This window comes from Thermobia domestica, chromosome 10 (genome assembly GCF_964235325.1).
Source record: "Thermobia domestica chromosome 10, izTheDome1.hap1.1, whole genome shotgun sequence".
NCBI lineage: Eukaryota > Metazoa > Arthropoda > Insecta > Zygentoma > Lepismatidae > Thermobia > Thermobia domestica.
In genome coordinates, this window is record NC_137463.1 from 228,448,317 (window position 1) to 228,465,265 (window position 16,949).

The window sequence follows — 16,949 nt, forward strand, 5'->3', positions numbered from 1 at the left end:
GAGCATTCTTTTCTCCTGTACTGGAGGATTGTAGGACATGGATATTTAGATAGAGCGCATACAAGGTGTGACCAAAAAATACGGCGAATAATTTTATTAGAAACAAAGTAATAAGTTTACATGGAATTTGATTTAATCTCCTTCAAAATACTGTTCTTGGCTAGCAATGCACTTATTCCAACGTTGAATCCATGACTGGAAGCATTTCTGGAAAACTTCTTTTGGAAGGGCGTTCAGCTGCTCTGTCGTGGCCCTTTCAATGTCAGGAATGATGTCAAAACGTTTTCCTTTAAGCATGGTTTTATTTTTATTTATTTATTTTTTATTTTTTGGGGGGGGAAGGGGCGTAAGTCACATGGTGTTCTATTTGTAAAGCGAATGTGGACAGACAGGAATATTTTTTCCGGCCAAAACTCGCGGATCAAAAGCAAGGTGTCGTACGGTGGTACGGCCCGTTTTCGTGGTGAAGGATCCATTTGCCCGAATGGGCGGTAATTCGGTACTTGCTTAGTGCAGAGGTAGTCAACATTTTTGTTGTTAGCAGTTGCCTTAAGGTATGCGAAAAGGTCTGCGGGCCACATTTCTCCATCTGACTTTTCCTTTAGGATACTGTAACATTTACATAAAATGCATGTAGTCGTGGATAATAATTTTAATTCAATTAAATAACTGTTTAACTGCAGTATGCAGTTCAGTGTCTCACTGTCCATTTCTGTACTCCGAAATGATTCATTTCAGAGTATCGCAGCCAGCAAATGTCGGTTGTCGAGACGCGGGCTGGACAACGGTCTAATTTGGCTATCGAATTTACTCGACCTTTCATTCGTCACACGCAAAAACGTGGGAAGGCCAAATCCACAATTATGTACTACTTTTGAGATTATGAGCATAATCATATTTCTCATCACAAATACGTGATATTTCATCCTAAAAATTCTATTTCACTGAAGTTTCCTACCACATATTTTTTTATCATTATTATTATAACTGCCAAGAGAAAGAACTTCTAGTTGCAAAGGACTTTTTTTAAAGGTATGAGTTTAAAGAAATTTCCTTTAAACTCACACCTGATAATCTCATTGACTTCACATTCTGACGACCGGCCTCATTATGTCTTTTTATAATAATAATAATAATAATAATAATAATAATAATAATAATAATAATAATAATAATAATAATAATAATAATTATTATTATTATTATTATTATTATTATTATTATTAATAATAATAATTATTATTATTATTATTTTGTCTTGAACTGCAAGTAAAACTGCTTAGAAAAAGAAATAAAGTCTGCATTAGAAATAAATGACATCAAAGTCATTATGTCAGATTTACTTACCGTCCTCCGGATAGTCTTAATAAGAAAGTCCAATAGGATGGGCGAAGATTTTGAGGCTCTAAAACAGCTGCATGAAACAAGAGAGCTGTAGATGTGCAATATAAAAGAATTGTTGTACCAGGCACTTTGGGTAAATATCCTTTTTCTACACCTTTATTGTACAGAAGCTAGAAGAATTAAAAAAAAAAAAAAAAAAAAATGAACAGAATTATTTAGAAAGCAGTTTTAACTTGTATAATCATACATATCTCTAACAGCAAATAACAAAAACTCAGGTCAAAATGTGGGATGGTGCGAGGGCTATCCATACACGGGATGCCGAACTAAGGAAATGGGAGCTGTAACTGCCGTTGCTAATGGGAGAATTTTCCCCCCCGTTTTTCATTTTATCGTACAAAAAGAAAATAAGTATCAGAATACGAAAAACGTACAAGTCTCTCCGGAAAGTTCTCACTTTTAAAATTATGCGTTAACCGACAATCTTATCTAATCTGACAAGTTTTGTATAGTATCTCAGGGCGCAAAATTTCCTGTCGCCATTGGCGACTAGAAATTTAGAGCTGGCGGCCAGTGTTCAGTAGAAATGGTTTCTGTCTAAACTCACAGAGCTGCCCAGCTTTTGTTTCGCTCGAAAATAATTGTCACTGAGTGAGAGAAAACACGGAATATGAAGTTTTCACAACGGACATGAAAAGCGAAGCCTCCACAACGTTGTACTTTGCCCATCCTTTTAGTGCAGTGCAATTAGGATTGAACCCGGACATTCCATCGAAACCTTGTCTAAAATGATCACGATACTCTATTCAATAACTCAGAGAAAGTCCCAAAAATCCCGCGTCGGGTTTGGTCACTACGGCCGCTATATTGGATAGTCTATTTCCAACGCCAAAAGTTTTCGTGGAAACCATAGCATTCACTTTAACTGATTATAATACAGGTTGTAAACACAGCACAGATATGAACCATACCTCACTAAAAAGATATTTAATTAGTTGTTCTTATTGTGTGAAAATTAAGAAAATTTACATTTTTTCCCTAAATTAAAAAAGGGAAATTCTACAAAATTTCTCAGAACAGAAGTGAAAAATTGAGTTTTTGAATTTTTATTACAACATTGTATTGAGAAGAAACAAAAAACACAAGCCGAAAACTTTTCTAAAATGATCATGATTCTCTACTCAGTAACTCAGAGAAAGTCCCGAAAAATCCCGCGTCGGGTTTAGTCATTATGTCCGCCATGTTGGGTAGCCCATTTCCAACGCCAAAAGTTTTCGTGGAAACCATAGCATTCACTTTAACTGACTAAAGTACAGGTTGTACACACAGCAGAGATATAAACTATACCTCAATGAAGAGAAATTAAACTAGTTGTTGTTATTGTGTGAAAAGTGAGGAAATTTATACTTTCCCGAGAGGGAAAAAGGGAAATTCTACAAACTTACACAGAACAGAAGTTAAAAATTTTGTTTTCTGATCCTTATTACAATATTGTAAGGAAAAGAAATATAAAATATGTGCAAATTGTTGGCTAAACCATTCTCAGTAAAACGTTAAAAATACGCAATATTAACACCTTCTAAAGCTGGGATTTTAAACTTAGATTAAGTAATGCGTTAAATTCTATCTCGTCCAAATATTGTAAAACTTACCTGTGCATCCACAAGTTTTGAGTTAATTTATCACTGAATAGGCATTTGAAAAGGCTTCAATATCTCTTACAAACCCCGATGTTGACTGTTTTTTGGGAAGGAAAAAAGGGGAAAATACCAAAATTTGAGGGATTAAAAAAAAAAATGCTCTATTCTTAGCAATCCAGATTAGTCGGAGGAATTTGACATGTATACAAAATTGTTTAAAAAAATCATGTTTAGTAACGTATAAAAATTCGTAATGTTTGAGCTAGGAAAAAGCGATAAAACTAATTTCTTTATTATGTAAAGATTTCAAATTTTGATTTGAAAGTAACTTACTTTTACTTGAATCTATTCCAGACGAGAATGTTTGGCATCTTGGAATGTCTCTTCTTCGATATCCTTTTCGGGAACTAGCAAATCTTCATCCACTTCCATTCATCTTCTATGTTCATGTTGGTACATCCATGCCACACGCAGTACATACACATGGTTGAGCATTTTAACATGCCTCTCCGACACACAGAACTTCCTTCACAGTCGTCGGTGCAGGAACAAAAGATAAGATGTAGTAGGTCTTCAGGAGCAGCCGACTTCGAAGCTGGTATAGCACGTAGATAGCTACTGACTATCTTCAAACCCTAGCGTAAAGTATCCATGTTAACACCACGCCATTGCTGCACTTGATAAAAGACTCGGAGTGAATGCTCACGAGTGACTCCATTTGCAGGAGGAAATACAGCTAAGTTAAACTGCAAATTTATAGGCTGTTTGGCAATTGTCTTATATAGTTGGTAACATAAAATGTCCAAGTTCCCAATATCTTTTGACGCATACACTGACGAAAGAAAGATTCACCAGCTTAAGCCACAGCTTCAGCTAACACTCAAGAATTACTGAAAATACTTAATTTCTCTCTCGATTCCTTCTTACTCTAACTTTTTGTAAGCAGAGATTTTGCCTTTTCGATAAATTGACGAAACTGAATCGCATCCTGTGAAGCCGTATACAATTAGAAGAAAGTCCTTCATATTACCTATATCATCTTGAATAGTTTCAATATGTTGAATCTTGTCTATCTTGGCCTCTGTGGTTTCAATCAGCATATCAACATCTGCCTTAGCCTGGAGTACCTTTTATTCTTCCTGGAGATGCTTACTCAAAAGATGACTGAATCTCATTTTGTTGCTGTGATTTACGAGAAATTCAGTCTGCCCTACAATAACAGTAATATTATCTCCTAATTCTATGTCTACGTGGCAAGTCTTTCCTGCACGTCGCAGATGCTCCTCATCTTTTGTCCTTATACCTTCGTTATTTCCATCAAAAACGACGAGTTTTTCCGTAATGTGTAACAACGTATGAAGTATATTGCTGACATATTTCTTTGAAAGTGGCTGGACAGTGCCATACAACACGATGCAAGAGATGCCCACCATCAACTATGTAGGCTACAACCTGTTTTAAGGCACTATTTGTTGTTTTCTGGGTCGAAGTTAAGGACAAAACGGATATTGTCGATTATTTTAGGTATCTCCTCATTAGACCTCCTTCATCAAGTAAGGAGGGAGGATCGCAGTTAGTTCATATTTGAATATCTCAGACTACTTTTTCAGAGTTAACTGTGCATATCATGCAGTGCTAAAGCTAGTTTGGGTTTACACAGATTGCTTCATTACGCACAGTTACTGATCTTGTTAAGCTGCCCAAAGACTTCACACTTGACTTGCGTTTCAGATGAATTTCACTGAATTGCCTTCCCTCAACCTTCATCACAGCAAGTCTAATTTCTAATGCTTAATCACAATTTACATTTTCATCAGCTAGCAAATCAGTAAATTTTAATGTAAGTTGGGATGATCTCTTGAATGGTTTATGTTCTCGGAGCCAGTTGATGAAACAGAGATATCTCCGGCGTCACGAGTTTGACGAGACTCGCGCAAGTCAATGTGTTGTTCGGAAGAGGCGGAGATAACATCCGTGGATTTCTCCACAACTTCCACTATTCTTGAATATGCAGGCTTCGAATGAATCCATGTAGCAATAGTCGAAGCAAAATTCCTGGTCCCCGAGTGAGGCTACCACTGCTTTTCACAGCTCTCATCAAAGCCTGTTCAATTGTCAGGTCACTCCAAATTCCGCACCAAAACTTCTCACTTTGTCTAATTGTGAAGTAGCTTTGTTTTATAAACTTCGGGAATTCTTGTTTTAGTAAAATAGATTCTAGTTTTAGAGGATAATTAGCTGAATTGATGATGATGATAATGTAGTGTTCTGCTTGAATGCAGGTCTTTGACCCGAAGGTCTTACGGCAAAGTAAACCCATCGTGGTTTGCCACTGCCTTCCATAGGATGATAATGACTAAGTGGATGAACATATATTAAAATTTCCCTCAGTTTATCGGAAATTTTCCGTTCTTCCTTTCTGCAAAGAAGCCAATAATCAGGTTTGCAGAGGTTATTGAAGCCTTAGCAAATACCTACCCACTGATAACTTCACTCAATACTTGTGGATGCAAAAGTGAAAATCTTACAATATGGATCAAGGGGGAATTTAATGCATTATATCAATCTTCAAAATCTCAGCTTTTAGAAGATATTAATATTATGTATTTTTAATGTTTTACTAAGAAGGGTGTAGCAAATAATTTTGCACATATTTTATGTTTCTTCTCCCTACAATATTGTAATAAAAATCCAAAAACTCAATTTTGCACTTCTATTCTGAGAAATTTTGTAGAATTTCCCTTTTTACATTTCGGGAAAATGTAAATTTCTTCAATTTATACACAATAAGAACAACTAATTATCTTTTCAACGAGGTATGGTTCTCTGCTAAGTCTGCAACCTGTATTATTGTCAGTTAAAGTGATTGCTATGGTTTCCACAAAAACTTTTTGCATTGGAAATAGGCTACTCAATATGGCGGCCGTAGTGACTAAACCTGACGCGGGATTTTTTGAACTTTCTCTGAGATACTGGATAGAGTATCATGATCATCTTAGAAAAGGTTTCGGCTTGTGTTTTTGTTTCTTCTCCCTACAATGTTGTAATAAAGATCCAAGTAGAATTTCCCTTTTTTCCTTTCGGGAAAATGTAAATTTCCTCAATTTCCACACAATAAGAAAATCTAATTAATTGTCTTTTTAACGAGGTATGGTTTATGTCTTTGTTGCGTTTACAACCTGTAGTATAGTCAGTTAAAGTGAATGCTATGGTTTCCACGAAAATATTTGGCATTGGAAATAGGCTACCCAATATGGCGGACATAGTGACTAAACCCGACGCAGGATTTTTTGGGATTTTCTTTGTGTTACTGAATAGAGTACCATGATAATTTTAGAAAAGGTTTCGGATTGTATTTTTGTTTCTTCTCCCTCTAATGTTGTAATAAAACTTTAAAACTCAATTTTTCACTTCTGTTCTGAGAAATTTTGTAGAATTTCCCTTTTTTACCTTTCGGGAAAATGTAGATTTTTTTCAATTTTCACACAATAAGAATAACTAATTAAATATCTTTTCAACGAGGTATGGTTCTCTGTTATATCTACAACCTGTATTATAGTCAGTTAAAGTGATTGCTATGATTTCCATGAAAACTTTTTGCATTGGAAATAGGTTACCCGACATGGCGGCCGTAGTGACTAAACCTGACGCGGGATTTTTTGGATTTTCTCTGAGTTACTGAATAGAGTACCATGATCGTTTTAGAAAAGGTTTCGGATTGTATTTTTGTTTCTTCTCCCTTTAAAGTTGTAATAAAAAATTTTAAAAAAATTATTTTTTTACTTCTGTTCTGAGAAATTTTGTAGAATTTCTCTTTGAGGAAAATGTAAATTTCTTCAATTTTTACACAATAAGAACAACTAATTAAATATCTTTTCAACGAGGTATGGTTTATATCTCTGCTGTGTTTATAACCTGTATTATAGTCGGTTAAGGTGAATGCTAGGTCTCCACAAAAACTTTTGGCATTGAAATAGGCTATCCAATATGGCGGCCATAGTGATCAAACCCGACGCGGGATTTTTTGGGACTTTCTCTGAGTTACTGAATAGAGTATCATGATCATTTTAGAAAAAGTTTCGGCTTGTTTTTTTGTATGTCCGGGTTTTGCCCTTTTTTCGTCTAATTGCACTGAACTATTTCCCACCCTTAATCGAAATGGTTTGCCTTCTGGTGCATCAACGCAAGTGATCGTTTCCCCCGCTGTTTAAAGCTAGAACAGCTGGGGAGACAGCCCAGTGCTTAGAATATATCAACCAATCACGTCACGATGTCAATAATTTAATTTCTTTCTTTGTCAAACCAAAGGCCGTGGCGGGGAGGGGGGGGGGGCTCTCATAATTTGTCCTTGAGAGATACTGGCAACCATCATTTTCGGATTGGCGAGTGCGCCTTACTGAAATTTTGCGCCCTGTTATCTGCCGAAAGTAGTTCAATTTAGATCTTGGTTTATTGTTGTGTTGCTGCTTATGTAGGTACAAAAATGCATTCACAAGTTCGTTTTGGTTTCTGAAAGGTATCAGTAATTGTGCGAGCAAGAAACAAACAAGTTCTCACGGATCTGCCCAAAACACTGTAATGCAAAGCGGAACACTCATAATTACCTAACTTATTATTTTTACAGAAATGAACTATAAATTCAAATCATATAGTAATTGACAAATTATAAACTTTTTATTTTTGTTGTACTTTAATTTTAAATTTAATATTAATTGTCAAAGAAGATAAACAAAACAAGAAAAAATTCCTTTACATAATTTCAGGTCAAAAATCTACTATAAAATGTTAAAAAAAAAATTATGTAATTTTGTCTGCGAATTCGTTTTATGTGCTGAAGACAGTTTGACTTACACAATGAACTTCCTCATTATGTAAATCTTACGTTGACAGATTTCATCATCTAAACCAAATTCCATCGTGTACATAAACTCAATTTTCTAAGTCACTCTTTCAATGGTGTAGTTCTATATCATAAGTACGGGAACAACCTCAACAAAAGTAATAATATAAAACCTCAATTACTTCCAAAATAAAATGGTGTGTTACCAAATATTATATCGTTAACTGTCTCAATGTAATTCTAAAACTAAAATCACATCTTGTCTTCGAACTCCAAACATCATAATCAATATCTATTAAAGTTCAAAAAAGTAACCATTTCATCAAACAACAAACCTCTCTATAAATCTTCACAAAATTAAATACTTGTACTAAAATTGCGCTCCACGTAACTGTGTTGTAGGACAATAACTTGAAAAAAAAAAACAAAAAAAAAAAAAAAAAAAAACATACGTATGTGCTTAAAAAAAATCTAATTAATATCATGTAACTCTTCTATCGAAAGTATAGAAAACAATTATCACTGTATTGCGAGCGGTGATAATATTAGAAATAACGTAAGTAAAAGGCTAATAGTCACCGCAAAAGACGAACCACATCACTAGGAAGTACTTTCGAAGAACATCGTCTTCATCTTCAGCCTAGGCACACTTTGGAAAGGATTTAAACCATAGTAAAGAAATTATGAATAGGTAAAAATGCTTTAAAATAATTTTAAAAATATGCGAAGCAAAAATCTTCTTGTCACTAGAAATAGACATATGTTAATAGTAATTCACTTGTCATGTTCACTGTTGTTTACTGCTTTTCTTTTTTTCATTTCTTTCCAAACGGCGGAAATGAGTAGTAAAAACACTGCTCCAAATTGTATGGTATTTATGTCACCTTTATCTGAATCAAGTGCCGGTTTCTCCTTATGAATGTAATAAGCTTCTTTAATTTTCCATTCAGTGTTTTTTTTTTTTTTTTTTTTTTTTTTATCAAACATAAATTAGCAATGTTGTGGTTATTTTCTTTGAGATGTGATGCCAATCCAGATAACTGTTGTAAGCTACGAGATTTGGATGTGCGAATGTGCTTAGCCATTCTTGTACAAATATTTCTTTTTGTTTGGCCTTGGTTACATTGGCACTTAACCCGATATTACTGAAGTGGTGCAAACAGGTACAACGGAAGATCGACGGCACCCACCATCGGCCAACAACAAACGCCGAAGAGGACAAATGGATTGGTGTTCCTCTGGTCCCATGATTTCAGCAAAAATTAAGAAGGTAATGCATAAATATAACATCAAGGACTCCGAAGTTCTTCCTAAATCTATAGAAAAATGTATTACAAATTTTAAATCATTTTTTACTGATTCCCAACAAAGTATCAATTTAATTTTAATGTGGCCAAATATAAATAGGCCAAACAAAAAGAAATATTTGTACCAGAATCGTTGAGCACATTCGCATATCCAAATCTAGTAGCTTACAACAGTTATCTGGATTGGCATCACATCTCAAAGAAAATAACCACAACATTGCTAATTTATGTTTGATCGAAAAAGGCAAAAAAAGCAACTGAACGGAAAACTAAATAAGCTTATTACATTCATAAGGAGAAACCAGCACTCAATTCAGATAAAGGTGACATAAATACCATTTGGAGCAGTAATTTTACTATTCATTTGCGCCATCTGGAAAGTAATGAAAAAAGAAAAACAGTAAACAACAGTGAAGAGTAACAAGTGAATTACTATTAACATATGTTTATTTCTAGTGACAAGAAGATTTTTGCTTCGCATATTTTTAAAATTCTTTTTAAGCATTTTCAACTATCTATAATTTCTTTCCTATGGTTTAAATCCTTTTCGAAGTGTGCCTAGGCTGAAGATGAAGACGATGTTCTTCGAAAGTACTTCCTAGTGATGTGGTTTATTTCTTGCAGTGACTAGTGACTATTAGCCTTTTACTTGCGTTATTTATAAAAAACAATATTTACGTCATTAAAAACCTCTTACAATGCACCTCAATTAAAATTTATAGTATAAACCTTAAGCATGACTACAATATATTGCTGGAGTTGTGTTTATTAGTGAGGAGTTAGGGGTATTTAACACTAGAAGGACCAAAATTTTTACCTCCCTAGAAGTACCGAGCCGTCATTTTGACGGCTATTTAATTGCACGAGATATATATCATTTTTCTTTAAATTTCTCTTATTTTGGCTTTAATTTCATAAGTTTAATCGACTAGCTTGTGTTTTATGTAAGTTTTTCTCATGATATCATACAGGGTGATCCACTAAATCCCGTCAATACATTAAATATAATATTAATATCGGAAGTTTTTTCACAGGACAGTGACATGAAAAATTAAAATAAAGGAATAATACGTACATTCCTACGTATGAAATCTTTTTTTTACTAATCACGTGATCACATTACCTGCCCTGTAGACATTGGCTGGGCTATTTTTCTTTAGCAGAGACCCAGTGTATAATATACCAAAATCATTATATTTATTTCAAACTTTTTATTACATGAAGGAAAATTTACATTTTCAATACATTTTTGTTTCAACTTGTATGCACTGAACTCAAGACGGAAACACTTTTCTCGCGTTTACACTTGTGTACTGTGAGTGGATTTTCTGATTGATATCCATAAACGTTCGTAGTAAACATATTCTTTTCTTTCTGATTCAAGCACATTTTGGGAAGTTCTTTTCTATTTGGACGCACCAATCAAGGTCAACTGTTTCTTTTTCAAAGATTCGGCTAATTTTTAACTTGTAAGAAATTTATTGCATGTAACATTCAGTCCTCTGTTGAGAAAGGAATCCATCGTCTTCAGAACAATATATTCGCCTAACTGTAAGTCCAGACGTCGTTCTTAGTCGTTTCCCAGGTAGAGAATACCTTTTAGTTGATACCGTGACTTTACAACTGCAAGCAGCCACATTTGAATCCAAATTTGTCAGGCTTGTTTGTCATATATTATATGTATTTGCATGTCATCTTACTAGAGAATAACTGTTCATCCACACGAACATTGTCGTGGGTTTTATAGTGCCTGATACAATTCTCAATGAATAAGTTCTACACAGATGATAGAAGGCAAGCTTGTTTGCTTTCAGCCATGAAGAGCTAGGGCACTTTTTATCAAATCGAAGATACTTCATTATTTCAAGAAATATCTTTCTGTAAAACACTGGTCCACAGCTTACGTTCTATAGTTCCTTTACAGGTATATCTGAAGCTACACGAAATATCAATATTGCTAAAAATGAAAGTGTTCTGCAATTGACAGTGGCCAAAGAGAATCTTGACGCTGTCTGAGCTTCAATAACGGTGCATTTCAGAATGTTTCTCAACATTGTCTCGTCTATGAACAAACGAAAAGCACTACTAAAATCACCATCTTCAATATGATGGAACGCATAATATAACGAACAGGTTTCTCGCGAAGGACGTCGTGTAAGGCAGTACACCCAGCATTGTTCTGTCTGTCCATTTTACTCCAACGTGTCCCATGGCCTGCTATAAAGACATTTGATTGATTACTTTTGGAAACTTCTGTATCTGTTTCCTTCCTCTTATTCGAAAAAGTAGCTTCAGACACTGCATTCTCGCTAATACTGTTGTCTTCATCGAAGCAGTCTCCCTGTTGTTCTTCAAAGCGAAATTCATTTTCACTCAAATCTTAGAAAGCACTTATCATGTTGCTTTTGTAATTATTCATATGTACCTTCAAGAAAACCTTTATTTCTACAGAGAACAATGTTACCAACAAGATACGAACATAATTCAAGAAGAAATCAATCAAAGAAAAACCAAATATTTTACCTTTTCAGCAATGAAAAGCAGAAATAAAACATATATCAAATAGCAAACTCGTTGGAAAAATAAGGTAAAATATTTCAAAATTTATTGATTCTAACAGAAATATTACATTTATTATTACCATATAGCGTGCAACCTATAAAACAGTCCACATCAACAACAAAATTTAGATTTTTAAATGAGGCCGTCAAATTGACGGTTTGGTCCTTCTAGGGTTATACAACAAAAATACGCATTTATTTAAAATAGACACACAATGTTTATATGTTACATCAAACCTCTCTTTAAAATAATAAAAGTCCTAAAGTATGGTTGCATAACTAAAAGAAATATATAAGATATAGAAAATTGTTTCACGTGATGCCGTCAAAATGACGGCTTGGTCCTTCTAGTGTTAAGAGGTATGTAAATCAGAAAGTTATCAGATATATAAAAATGTTTGTATGTATTATTATAGTATTTGGAACGTGAGGTTTATATCGTACATAAGATCTCAAACACTAGTACTTGACGGATGATGAAATAAAGAAATAAAAACAAAATTATAAAACGAAGTGGAAGCAAAATGTAGTATAATATAGGAAGCGTGTTCCTTATGTTTAGTCATGATCTCTTTTGATCTTTCGACGATATACAATGCTTCCAGTATCCTTTCAGACCATATTAGTAATATAATTTTTCTGTTTCTCATTTACCTGTACCTATCTTATATTTTGCGACGTATCACAAATTTTCAATTTTCAACACAGTATTTCTTTATTAGATCTTAGGCTGTGCATAAAGTGCACACCTACAAATAATTTTCAGGACTTCTGTTCTAGAAACTATGTCTTCGTTATGTATTCGTTTACCCCCTACACACAAAGTGATTACGATATACAGGTTTGCAGACTATTATTTGCAACAGAGTTTTCGTAAACTTATATAATTTACAATACATAAAACCTTTCTCTCTCAATTATGTTCTAGGTAACGTGAGATAATATTACCCTAGCATTTGATAAATGTTTGGTAGTTTAATAAATAAAGTTTGATCAAGATAGCATAAGGTGACACAGAATTTTAACCTGCAAAAACGGGATGTATATGAATCTTGACTGGGGAGTGAATTGCATTTTGAGCACCAGTAGTGTTTTCAATTTACAAAATACACAAGTAAATATGATAACATAGCATTGCTTAAGTAATACCCAACAATTGCCGGTTTCAGGCACGGCCCAAGACGTTACCAATAAGCGTTGCTAGCAAAATTAGCTTTATATACAGTCATTTTAACGAGTGTAGAATTTGCTCTTATGACTTATATTTTGAATAACAATTATGAGACACTTTGTTCATATTGCTGAAAAATGACTATTTATGGATCCCGTTTGAGAATCAGAAAAAAGAAAAAAAAAAAAACGGAATAACGGTTGGAAAAAAGGCTGTCCCGGCTAAAATTGGAATCTGGTTACCTTAAGATAGCATGAAGTACGACCGAATTCTAATCCTTGTGTACAAAGTTGTTCAAATAGGATATTATTCTATACAAAGCAAATAGTTAAGTATTTCATTGTATGGTTGGTAGGTTTAGAGTTTGCCCATTTTCAAATCCATGACTGAATAAGTCGTGAACTTACAACTCAACATACAATCCAGCTCACATGAATTCCCACAGGAAATCGAACCCGGGTCTAAGAAGGAGCATTCACTCATCATATAGCCACGAGGGAGCTCTGTGTCAATATGTGGAATTATTTTTATTAACAGAGGATTTTATATATCACTTTTAAAAATTTCACATAAAGCTTCATAATGTAAGTAAATACACAACTATTAAAAACAACTGACAGGTCTGTTTTTTGAGTACAATTGAGGCGGTATATGGAAAAAGGGCATATATTGCTATATGCCCTTTTTCCGGAGATCATTTTATCGAATTCTCCAGTCTTTCAAGAATATGTGGTGAAATTTTCATCAAGATATTTAAAAAATTGAGGTTGGTACTCCTGTTTTTGTGTTGTGTGCAGAGCTGTATTTTGGCGGTAGTAGATTCGTACTTCAGCCCATTGTGTTTCGTGGTGGATATATCTTAAACCTAAACATGAACGCCAGTAACAGCAATGATTCTAGTATTGCGGAAAGCAAAAAGAAGGATAAGAAAATATATATTTAGCGAAGAAACAAGAAGAAAGAAGATATTAAGCGTAAGCATCTTCGAGGCAAAGAGTATGTCAATGGCGGAGGGAAACGTATCAGCAGCAAAAATTTCAGGTACTGTTCTAACTGTTGTCTTAAATCATGTTGGGAACAGTTTTCTGTGGATACACAAAGCGAAATATTTGCAGGATTTTACAATCAACAGGAGAAATTATGCCACGATTCACTTTTAGCTATCTGTATGGAATGAAACAAAACGTCGCCTGGAAAGAGAATTGTGAATCCCAAGAAGGAACGTTTGCACACTTGGTCGTATTCGTTGTGTGTTAACGGAAGAAAAATGCCGGTATGTCAGCAGTTCATACTAAAGTTGTTACTAATGTCCGTGAAGCGGCTGCGTGTTATTCAAAGTAAACTACTGGCAAATGCAGACTTCAGGGAAGTAAAGGGGTCTCACGCGAATAGGCCTCACAAACTTCAAAACAATGTGTTGGAGCTAATGGCAGAACATTTAAATACTATACCCAGTGACTGCAGTCATTATTGCTCGCATAAGACTAATCTAAAATACTTTGAGAATCCTAATCTATCGATAAAGAAACTTCATGAGCTTTTCCGCGAGTATTACAAAGAGAAAACTGGCACTAATCTGCGTATGAATTACAAAACATATTTCCGCTACTTTTCCACTGAATTTTCATATGCCTTTGTTAGACCCAAAACCGACACTTGTGATTACAGTGCTGCATGTGAACTGACGTTGAAAGACAATCCCCGTGCTGAATGTGCATTATGATATGCACTTCATAAACGCAAGGCAGCAAGACGAAAAGAAATAAGGAATCATTATGTGCAGAAGGCAAAACAGGATATGTCTTATTTAGTGATGGAATTTGATTATGCTCAAAATTTTCCTGTTCCACGCCTAAACGTAAACACACAGTTTTACAAACGACTACTGTGGCTCTATTGTTTCAATGTGCATGTTTTCAATGATGATACATCGTACTGTTATTGTTTTCATGGAAACTGATGGTAAGAAGAATGCTAATTCAGTGGCTTCTTTTTTGTATGATTGTTTAGTGAAGAAACTTCAAGAATACTCCAATGTCAAGACGATTGTATTGTTTTGTGATGCAGCTGGAGGCCAAAATCGGAACCTCACCATTCTCAAATTCTTAGCGTGGTTTGCCAAGACCTATGATCTTGAAATAGTACAAGTATTTCCAGTACGTGGACACTCATTTTCACAATGCGATCGCAATTTTGGACTTGTTAGGAAGCACATCAGCAAAAAGGAAGTCATAGGAACAGCAAAACCATATCTTACTGCGATGGTCTGCTGCAGACGCAACCCCAGTCCGTTTCAAGTTCTAATGGATAGAGATCTATTGAAAGAATGGGAGAACGGATTAAACCATTTGTTCCTATCCAAACCTGTCTCCAACCGCCACACATTTACGATTATGAAATATGTCATGATAAAGGTGAACCAATCTGGCTCTCTGCTTTGTTCCGAAAATTACCTCCCTGTGTATAAGCCATCCATTTTTTGGAATCAGAGGACACTGCGAGACCGTATACATCTTGAGCTTGAAAGCATACCGTATCCAGAGCTCAACCGGATAAAAACCGAAGATGTAAGAGCTCTATACAGATTTCTGAAGCACGAAGACAAAGAGTGGCTGGAAAAATTATTTGATCGTTAGACTTCACCTTCTGGAAGCATTTGCAATTTGATGCCATGTTTATTGTATGCAAATTTGATAATAAACATTGTATAATGTAAGTAATTTGGTTATTACATTTGTATCTATGGAAAAAGGGCATATAAGGTATTTTTTGATTACATCATTCTGAAATATTTTTTCAACACAGCAAGTATAAATGTCTATAATTCCATACATTAAATTCCAAAGTTTATTTTTATCATAGGTACCCAGTGAAATAAGCACCATGCATTTACGTATTCAACAATGAAAACTTTGGTAGCGATTTTCTCGAAATGGTATTTTTGCGTATATGCCCTTTTTCCATATACCGCCTCAATTATGCATTTATAATATCGAAATTAATTAACAAATTAAATATATTGTGTACAAGTGTAACCATTTTCCTTTTATGAATCTGAAACTAACTTACCTGTAGCGTTTTCCACATCATGTATAAGGCAATGGTTGTGTTTGGATGAAAGGCAAAAGTAACACCCGCTAGAAGACCAGCAGGAATCGCGTAGTATTGGGAATCAATACCAAATGCTCTTCTTAGCATACAGCATACCAACTACAATGAGAAAAACAATAGTTAATTCCCCAAAATAATTGGGGATTTACATCCAGTCGGCTAGGCTCCGCTCACTCATGTTGAAGCATCGTGAATTGTTAATGTGGGTGAGAACTTAAAACCATGCACCTAACAAATTAATTAACTAAAAGAAGAAAAGAAGGAAAACAGAATGTATGAAGGAAGTGAAGAATATTCCTTTTAAAAGATCGAGTGTGTAAGCTCATTCTTATATTTATTGATGGATGCTACAAGATGCATTTTTAATATTTGAAAAGACAAAGATATTCTTGTGTTAATTATAATGCAAATATTTTCGTGGCATCATTGCCCTCTTCTTCAGTCTGTACTATGGCGCTTAAAACTACTGATTGTTAGTGTTAGGGTTAAGATTTTCATATCTATATCAGTTAAATATTCAAGATGTCTGAATATTTTACATTTTACATATTTAGTAATCACAAGTAAAACTGGAGCATATTTCCAGAATACTACGAAGGAGGACCCAAAAGAAACCGGACTTTCGTTCTTAAAAAATAATTTATTACATTTTTTACAAAATTCTTTCAGTCTCCTTCAAAGTACTCCCCATTAAATGCGATTCATTTCTCCCATCTTCTTTCCCACTGTTTGAAGCACCTCTGGAACATTTATATCGTCCAATGCGCTCTGCGAAGTTCTTTTTACAGCCTCTACACCATCAAAACATTTTCCTTTTAGATTTTGTTTAATTCTCGGAAAATGTCATCATGTTGGTCAATAAGTTTGGATCACTTTCAATCTGACTTTTCAAGTCCTGGCTCAAATTCAGACGAATGATTTGATCCTGTGTGAGCAGGCAAGAAACAAACTTAGTGGCAACATGTCTTATTTGCA

General features: G+C 34.6%; 1 protein-coding gene across 3 annotated transcripts in view; it reads right to left on the reverse strand.

The window, feature by feature from the left end:
* The window catches only part of LOC145663032 (transmembrane protein 135-like), a 67,180-nt gene that overhangs the window by 29,883 nt on the left and 20,348 nt on the right, over nt 1-16,949 (reverse strand). For all 3 annotated transcript variants that reach the window (XR_014127140.1, XM_081729170.1, XM_081729171.1), the window contains exons 7-8: nt 15,933-16,073; nt 1,348-1,514 (exon numbers count right to left, since the gene is read on the reverse strand). Coding sequence is in view for 2 of the 3 variants with exons in the window: in XM_081729170.1 (XP_081585296.1) it covers nt 1,348-1,514; nt 15,933-16,073 (308 nt within the window). In the remaining variant the exon portion in view is untranslated. The remainder of the gene's footprint in view (nt 1-1,347; nt 1,515-15,932; nt 16,074-16,949) is intronic.